This window comes from Bidens hawaiensis, unplaced genomic scaffold (assembly GCF_021521415.1).
Source record: "Bidens hawaiensis isolate Kalapana, Puna unplaced genomic scaffold, B.hawaiensis_p1.1 tig00077074_1, whole genome shotgun sequence".
Classification (NCBI taxonomy): Eukaryota; Viridiplantae; Streptophyta; class Magnoliopsida; order Asterales; family Asteraceae; genus Bidens; species Bidens hawaiensis.
Genome location: NW_027503287.1, coordinates 10,323 through 20,387, shown reverse-complemented (window position 1 = coordinate 20,387; position 10,065 = coordinate 10,323). Strand labels below are relative to the sequence as shown.

The 10,065-nt window shown below is 37.1% G+C and overlaps 1 protein-coding gene across 1 annotated transcript; it reads left to right on the top strand.

Annotated features, from left to right (window-relative positions):
* The first annotated feature begins 8,278 nt into the window (after window positions 1-8,278).
* LOC143606770 (ADP-ribosylation factor-like) lies at window positions 8,279-9,558 on the top strand. Its single transcript, XM_077082426.1, has 4 exons — window positions 8,279-8,426; window positions 8,556-8,626; window positions 9,236-9,355; window positions 9,436-9,558. The coding sequence occupies exons 1-4, from the start codon at window positions 8,279-8,281 to the stop codon at window positions 9,556-9,558; spliced, it is 462 nt and encodes a 153-aa protein (XP_076938541.1).
* Window positions 9,559-10,065: the final 507 nt, after the last annotated feature.

Genomic DNA, 10,065 nt, shown 5'->3' with positions numbered 1-10,065 from the left:
TAATTCGGTGTCTTCTATCCATTCGACCAGTCCACCAGGTCCTTCAATACCCTTAAACTCAATCGATTTATATAATGGAAATTGTTTGTATGAGTACTCCTGACGCGGGGGTTCTCGGTTATTATTATTATTAGTTGTGTTAACAACCGGTACAAGGTTCGGGTTCGGGATATTATCAGGGTGCACAACAGGTTCTGGGTTCCCAGTGACATTCATAATTGGGAGAGTGTTATTATTATTTATGACAGTATCAGTATTCACCGGGGTAGTAACACCCGGGGCTACATTAGTGTCCGGCGGAGATGTATTAACAGTGGCCGTGGTGGTGCTCGTAGGTTGATTAACAGTATTGTTAGCACGTATGCCTGCAGTGACTTGGGCTACAATTGTTGGTATCACTGCTTGTAGTTGACGAGCAATCATTGCGGCCACTTCCGCCTCAGACAAAGTGTTTGTTTTCTTCGGGGCCATTCTATAAAATAATCAATATCGTTTCACCATGACTAGCACAACTTTACGATATCACACTTTCACAACACATAACTATGCCAAAGAAAACACGTTTGTATTAATTATAATCATTACTGTACATATGCATCCAAAATTAGCGCATAGGCTTAACCTGGTATAGGCCAGCACTTGTATATGCGTATCAAAATTTGTCACCAAGTGACATGTAGACTTAACCCGATAAGGGCCAGTGCTTGAGATAGTACAAAACCACAAACAACTCCCAAGTCAGCCCAACACGCTGTACAAAATGCTACTTGGGATATCAAAAGACTATATATATAAGACCAGACTACTAGGTCCTATCCATTCTTTGCAACATGGAACCACAACCAAATCACAGCAGCCACTAGGGCCGCATTAACCGCTAAACACGCCCCCAGTAGTATCATCGCTCGATCCTGACGCCCGTGGCTGTCAGCACTGGATCTTTGTACAATTCTGATTTCCTGCTGCATATACCTCATGTGATCATACATATCGTGTCTATGCTGGTTTAGGCTATTTATCGTATGTGAGTGTTCTAAAAGCTGATCAGTCGCTAAACCAAACCATGCTGAATCAGAATGACGAGGTGGCTCGGGTACCGGGGCGGGTAAACCCCAAGTAGGAATAGGTATCTCTGTTACCCGGACACGCGATGTTTCTCCCCTATGGTACGTAGATCGAGGTGGGAAAGAAGTGTGCTCAGGTGGACGTACTGAAATGCGAGCAGTCTGACGGTTTCTAATAGTGGGTGGGGGTACTGGTGTATGCTGTACAGGTGGAGTAGGGGATCTGGGTGCTCTAACAGGTGAACGATAAGCACTAGTAGCTCCCTGTCCTGTAACATTCCTAGGGGATTCCCTAGGGGGATAAGTGTCACAACGATAACCCGATAAGTCGGGTTGATCTGCGGGTACCTCGTAAGGAATTACCGCATCTGCACCTTCTTCTATTTCCTCTGGGTCCTCCTCCGTTTCTTCTTCCGGATCCTCCTCCTCCTCCTCCTCAGGCCTTGTTGGTAGGGTAGTAGGTAAACGATCAGTAGATCTTGACATATTCCTGCACAATGGTTAGTAATAAGAATAGTATCCTTCTATATTAATCATAGTAAGATACGTGCAGGTATTTATACACATAAGCACAAATAATCGTTTATATACACAAATATTTATCTATTATTATATTTTATACATGTATGTTGCTGTTTTTACCTATTCAATTGTTTATCGACTTCTTCTCGAATTTCCTCGTACAAACAAGTCTGTTATTACGTTCCGGACCATAATAACCCACTTGTCCATTCGCGTTCATCACAAGAATCTTTCGTGTATATTATTTAATATTATTTTATTCCCAGAGTTAATCGAGCCTACGGTTATCTTAGGGTATCCTAAGGGACATCCTAATTCTTTATAACCAATGGCTCTGATACCAACTTCTGTCACACCCCGACTAGGTAGTTGCGGAAGCGTAATACGGGAATGTAACAGATAACACTGGTATCAACAACATTGTTTATAAGGAAATTCATAACTAATTTACATCATAATACATGGGTTGGTACTAAGTTTACAAACTAGATGTGAAAAACACATAACCGGTTTACGAGCTTCTTATATAGTATTACATCTGCGTCTATTCACAGCTATTCAACTTTCTTCCTAACACCAAGCATGTAAGCAAATCATTCCACTTTTGCTTTACCTGAAAAGCATGTTAAAACGGGTCAACTACGTCTAGTTGGTGAGTTTCAAGTTTCACGAGTATCAATGAAATCAGTTCACGAGTTCGTAAAGTTTACAGTGTGAATGTATGTATGTCTGTGTATGATGTATTATACTAAGCCACAAGTGAAACCGAAACGAGCTAAAACACATGGCCTCCACTGCCCATGCACTCCCGTTGGCATTTAACAGCCAATTTGCCCCATGTATGTACTATGTCTAACACCACATAGCAGTATGTAAATATAATGACAATGTGCAACTGGTTTTACATATGTTCCGGCTTACCCCACCGGCTCTGTCACAGTTGGGTTTGTCAAACCGATAGTACTATCCACACTCCACCGGCACGAAGTTAATCACTTGTGTTTGTGGGGACTTGTCAAGTGTTAGTACTTAGATAATCCACATCATCACACGTTTTCAAGTATAACAGTTTATGTAAACATGCTTTTCACCCCAAAAGTTCGTAACACAGTTTAGAAAGTGGGGGTCGTGAAACTCACCTTATCGTAGTTCGCACAGAAATTACGTGTCAGATAGTCAGATGTCTCGTTTATAGCCTGATTCCTATAAACGGTATCGTATCGTTAATACTAGTACAGTGTTCAAGCTAAGTCGGGCTGTATAGATAATCTGGGTATAGCTGTTAGGCCCAGAACATGACTATAGTCTTAGATTGTGACGTTGTATACTATGAAATGTTTAAAACTGGATTTGGCTCAGTTTCACCGTTTTCCGAGCCTAGCTCAGTTGATTGTTTATACGTTTCGGGATTAGGTAAGATCACACAAACTTAAGTAAATATATTGATTGATAAAATGATTTGATTTATGAAAGAATTTTAAGGTTTCGGTGTCTGGTTTGATCGCAGGGTTCGTTTCCGTTTTCATACGGGTTTGATTATACAAAACGCGTACAATCCACCCGAATTGTCCGGAATTCTCGTAAAAAGTTCGTTTTTATCAATATCATTCAAAAATATGATATTTGACCACTTTTGACATTTTGACATACCAGTCAGTCCGTTAAACACAAAACTGCCGGTTTCGTTAAAACAATTATAATTTAAATCTTTAATAAATCATAACTAATTATGTAATTACATATAAATTATGTAAATTTTTGTAAAAATACATTAAGACATGGAGAATTTTATAAAAATATTTCCAAAAATTTTATGATTATTTATTTATTTATAAAAATTCATTTAATAGGTTATAATCATGTAATAAATGGCCCGTTTATATCAAACGACCTCCGAAAAATCCCATAATTTTTACCAATGGTCTCAATGTGACTACATAGCCCCTGCAAAATTTCCAGAACCTAAATCTTTTGACAAAATGCCTTTTTGTGCGTTTTTCGGCTGTTAAAACTCGGTTCAACCATGGCTGCACAAACCATACTTAGACAATTCCAATGATTCCCAAACTTTACCAGTGATCTTACCATCCCATATCAAACTCCAAAGCCAAGTTTCATAATTTTTCAATATGTTTTGCTATTTTTCCCAAATAAACGCCCATAAACGGGAATAAATTCACCAAATATTCTCCGTTTATCGAAAAATTACCAAATTTGAACAAGCACTCATTTATATGATCCCTAATGTCCCTGCAAATTTTCACAAGCTAACAACAAGCACGTCACAACCTAATACTAAACAGCCCCTAAACGAGTATTACGGGTTTACCTTGTCGGTTTTCGATGAATTTTGCTAGCTTAAACGACTTTCCGGGTCTCGGGTTGCAAACTCAGTATATCTACATATCATATAACATCAAACCAAGCATAAATCATCCATGTAACAGCCTTGATAATTAGGGTTTCGGTTTTGGGTTCAAACCGAACTTTCTAACCGTAAAAACGTTGTATTCATGTTCTAATCCGTGTTTTTGACCAAAAAAGTATATGTTCCAGGTTTGTAAACATGTTTAACATCAAAACATAATTTTACTTGATTTTTAGGGTTTTTGGATGGTTAAACATGTTTAACACTAATTAAAACATGTTTATATGTTAATCATATGGATCAAACTTTGTTAAAACTTGTTAGAATTGAATCTTACCTTAGGGTTTTTGAAAGAAGGTTGAGAGAACAGGGGCTGGAGCTGCTGGACTTGAAATATTTGTGTGTTATAATGAATAAGATAGCTTAGGATGAAAGTTATAAAAAGGTGTGTGGTGTATAATTTTCTAGCCGATCGGAACTATGAAGGGCTCCTTAATGGGCTGTTTTGGCCCATTAAATTATGCATACAAGCCCAAACATGAAAAGCCCATTTTAAATTTAGTTCGGGTCCGGTTTTTCGCAAGAAAATTAATTCGGGTGTGAGAAATAACGTAAAAACGAGTGTTTTTCAGCTTATTTTTGTAAAATAAGAAAAACGTACTGACTCGTTGTAAAATTCCAAAATATTTTCACGGATGGCTTAGAACATGTCATATAAGTGTTTTATAAATCTTTTTCGGCTTAACGGATGCTACAATGCTTGTTTTGATATTAACGATTGCGTTTAAGCTTATAGCGTATCGATAAACGAAACCTTTTTCGTTTAAAGAGTTTTAAACGTACCGAGGCCTAAATATCAATATGTTAGCCTCTAAAACATATATATAACTCGTATATGACCCCTCAGTATGTATACGGGTCATAGTTAGTATCAGTCGGTTACTCGTTTAAACACTACGAATTAACCGATTTATCGTTTACTCGATACGTAATGAATATAGTGTACCCCGTTTTGTCATGAATGTCACATCCGTAAACAACTCCTCCACATCATCATCATCTTCATCACTTTCCGACTCGTCCGCCAACTTACCAAACCTGTTACTGGTTTGAACAGTATGATTTTCCTTTAACTGGACCCCCTTAGCCATTGTAGGTTTACCCACAGGATAATTATTGTCTTGTTCTTGAGTGGATGGTTTATTTATAGGTTTTGGCACAGCAGGTTTAACCACCGGTCGGTAGACAAGATTATGTTTCTTGATTTGCGTGTTAACTTTTTTCTTTCCCTTCACCCTCTGGAAACCATCATCATTAGTTACTTTCGTTTGTTCGTCATTTAACTTTCTATCGTGAACTTGTTTCGGGCACTGGGCGTTCGAATGGCCAAACACCTCACATAAAGAACATCTGGGGGGCTCCCAATCATATTCAACTTTAATCTCCGATATCTTATTTGTCTCCCCCCACGTATCCGGAACAGCAACAACAAGCTTCCTTTTAATCTCCTGATTTGCATGGAGCTCAACCTGTACTCTAGCAAAACTACTTCTTCCCCACGATTCCTTACACATATTAGCAGTATAAGAGTCCATACTTATCGGATCCCCAATTCTTGACGCGAGCATACTTAGACCCTCCTCAGTAAAGGCACCCAGGGGAATGTTTTGTAATTTGACCCAAACCGGAACAGACCGTACATCCTCCTTCTCCAAATCTGACTCCATAGTCCAAATTTGGAGAATAATGGGAACATTCCTAATCATCCAAGGACCATCCTCAATCAGCTTCATCATCCCAGCTTCCGTATGGAACTTGAAAAAGAAAAACCCTTTCGCATTCATCATTAGTCTCGTAAGCCCATATTTGTTCCAATTTTTCTTAGCAAAATCCTCAACAACCGGAAAAGGGAGTCTATTACCCAAAAAATAGCCAAACAAAGTATTATTAAACCTCTCTTTAACTTTCTTGACAGAATCAACCGGTATAACCACATCAACTCCATCCATCGTTGATTCCACATTTACTTTTCTTAAAGTTGCCTTCGATGTTTTGTTTTCAAGTTGAACAACACTCATGTATGAAGGCTTTGAATTTTCCATATGTTTTTCCTTCCCTACATCCCTCTGAATATTAGACGATTCAGCTCCAACCACCTTATTTTCGTTCGGAACAAAAGCTGAACAATCCTTATCTTGTTGACTATTTAGCGAACCTGATCCAATACCCTTGTTATCGCTCAAGCAACCACTAGCTTTGTTCCCCACGGCTGAACAACCACCAACATTATGGATAACGTCATTTAACGGAGCGGTGAATGTAGTGTTTGCAGCAAACGAACCAAACGAACCCGTAACATTAGGGTTTCCCGAAGAACCAGTTTTCAGAACCCCCCTACGAGGGGGAGCCCCATCAATGTTCGTTACCCGATTCGCTGGAAACCCATGTATAACATGATCACCAGAACCAATACCACCCTTATTCTCCATGTAACCCCAATAAAAATCCAGCCAAGATACCCCAAAATCAATATCAAGATCAAGATCAATAAATAAGGAAACACAAATCAGCCAAGATCAAACCAAATCAAGGACAATATCTCGCTCAAAATAAACAAAATCAGCCAAGAACAAGATCAAGAACAATAATCGGCCAAACCAAGATCAAGATCAAGATCAAGAACAAGGTCAAACACAATCAGCCAAGATCAAACCAAATCAAGAACAATATCTCGCTCAAATAAACAAAATCAGCCAAGAACAAGATCTAGAACAAGAATCGGCCAAACCAAGATCAAGATCAAGATCAAGAACAAGGTCCGCCAATAACAAGATCAAGATCAAGGGCAAGATCTCAGCCAAGAACAAGATCTCACGGAACAGCCAAGAAAACCAAGAACACGATCAAGAACCAAGAACAAGAACCTTAATCCAGCCGAATCCAAGGAACCCAAGCCAGCCGAATCCAAGGAACCAAGAGGAGAATGGAACCTTAATCCAAATCTGCCCAAAGATCCAAGAACTAATAACCCAAAGAACAATCAAGAACAAGAAACAAGAACCAACCCTAACCTTGAAAACCACAAGATCCTTAATCAATTAATAGGGTGTTATCGATCTAACTAAACTATAACAATAGCCGTGATCAATAACAAACCTGCTAAGCAATCAGAACCAAGGATTGGAACAAGATTAGAGCAACAAAAAACCCAAGAAAAGCCAAGAACCCTATGCGGCCGATCGCATAGGGTTAGTCACCAAAATCGCCTTCCTAGAGAGAGAATAGACTTTTTTTTAATAAATATTATTTAAGTTGTGGGTAAGAGAGACACATTATGGTACGGTTAAGTTGGACTAATACGCTTGTTACCGTCATTGGACCATCTTTCTTCGCGCACGAGCACTTAAATATTCTTTAGAAAAAAATATTAAAAAAACCAAATAACCCTTTATAAATAGTCACATGTCACTCGGAGGCTCGAAGCCTTAACACACAGTTGCATACTTTAGATCTAGTTCCGGCTATGTGATTCACATCTAAAAACCAAATAACCCTTTATAAATAGTCACATGTCACTCGGAGGCTCGAAGCCTTAACACACAGTTGCATACTTTAGATCTAGTTCCGGCTATGTGATTCACATCTTCTTGCTTTCTGAACCATACGTGTTGGCTTTGTTCCATTTGTGGATTCTACCATTTGATGTTTTAATTTTGGTAAAAAATTATATTATTATTATTATGTGAAATTTTAACATTTGTAATACCAAAATATTAAAGTGACCCTTCTTTGAAAGGAAATATTAACAATCATATTATATTACCTTTTCTCGAAAGAAATTTTTCTCTGGTTTCATCATTTGTGGTTACCTAATTTGTCAACATTCTTCGTCAACTTTTCCGATCTTCGGCAGATCGTGAGTTTTTACCATTTTACATTCTTTCGAATCATAAATACATTTTATGTTTAAACAACAATTTGGATCAACAAATTTTACAATTTTAATCTAAATGTCATAAATTGATGATTTTAATTGTTTGATTGCACATATGTTTTTGCTGTGATTTGATCCTTCCATGTTTGTCTTCTTGCATGAATCAATACCTGTATATTAAATTGTAACTTAAGCTTCAATAAGTTTGTTTCTGGTCTTAGATTTGAAGGTTGATGATCCGATACTTTACTTCTATTATTAGAATGCATACCAAATTCCTCTTTTGTACAACTATCATAGATTATGCAATATGATAAATATTTAAGTTCTTGTGGGAGTGAAATTAACACTTTTAATATTATTTGTATTTATAAATGACTAGATCTAAAGATGGGTCTGTCATTCACCAAGCTATTTAAGCGCTTGTGTGCGAAGAAAGAGATGCGCATCCTCATGGTGGGTCTCGATGCAGCCGGTAAAACAACAATTTTATACAAGCTCAAATTGGGGGAAATTGTCACCACCGTTCCTACTATCGGTATGAAAGAGCTAAAGCCCATTAATTTATATAAAATTGTCTCAATGTGCATTCCTTCTTTCCCATACACATTGTATTGTTGGAAATTAACTGAGCAAACTAAAAACATATATACTTGTATTGTGGCAGGATTCAACGTGGAGACAGTCGAGTACAAGAACATCAGCTTCACTGTCTGGGATGTTGGTGGTCAAGACAAGGTAACATATGACTTTCAAATCAATAATTAAATTAGTTGTTCTTCTTGACATACACACATAGTAGCCAACTCACTATGATATTACCAATATTTACCAGGGTGGGCTTACCCTTGTGATATGGGGGTTGGCCATACACTAGGAAATTTTTTGTTGGTGCTATTATAGTGTAGAAATCCTAACCCTCCCTGTGAGTACATAACGATGGTCAACTGAGAAAATTTCCAAAGTCTATCACTGAATATTGATCTAGCAAACAATTATTAAATAGGCATCATACATGTTATAAAAATGTTATGCTGTGGTAATGTAATTCTTAAACATATTTATAGTCCATTAGCTAGATCTATAATAATTCTCTTATCCCTATTAAGAGATAAGATGTATCATGTCTAAGCATGTCACATGATTTGATGTGGTCTCCCATTACTATGAGATTGCGAGTTGGCGCATTTACATGTAAATTGGTTATTTTGGGTTGTAATATGTCAAATTTATTAACATTGTTGAAACGAGAACAGGTCGATATAGGTTATATGAGCCAAACGATCAGAAAGTGGACAAGTTCCTACGTTCTTTTTTATAGAATTAGTCAGATTTAATTGTTGGCAGATTCGACCTTTGTGGAGACACTATTTCCAGAACACACAAGGTCTTATTTTTGTAGTTGATAGCAATGATCGTGATCGTATGGTTGAAGCAAGAGATGAGCTACAACGAATGCTTAGTGAGGTATAAAGAGTTGTTTTATTCATCGAATCTTCTAGTTTAGTAGGAATTTAATGCTAAAATGAAACTGGCATTTGTTATAGGATGAACTGCGAGATGATGTACTGCTTGTGTTTGCTAACAAACAAGATCTTCCAAATGCTATGAATGCTGCAGAGATCACAGATAAGCTTGGTTTGCATTCTCTCCAGCAACGACATTGGTAATTCTCCAACACATTAATAAATGCTTTTCAATTTAATTATAATCATCATAAATTTTGATTTGATATAACCAAATTAACCAAAAAATTAGATGCCATGTTTTTAATATGTCTATGAATGAATCACTCCTTGTGTGTTAAGTTTTATGTCTAATAGGTGAAACAAAAACAATAGTGTCAAAGGTTTGGATCCAATGGGTGGAAGAGGTGGCATAGTGTATCATTAGTACATAAATCATTTTATATATGAAATTATATTACCTTTTCAAATAATAACTTTGGTGATCAGTTTTAACATACTATTTATTTTTAATATAAGAAATATTATAAAACAAGGTTTAGCACATAACTAATTTTGGTTACTTTGACCCAACCAGTATCAATATGTACAAAAAATTAACAGAATAAAGTCTACCCGATTTCGAACGCCTTATAATGGTTAAGGAAATCAAGAAAACTATGTATATCAAAAGACAGAAGGAAAACACCTTCTCATTGTTGCGTTGTATGT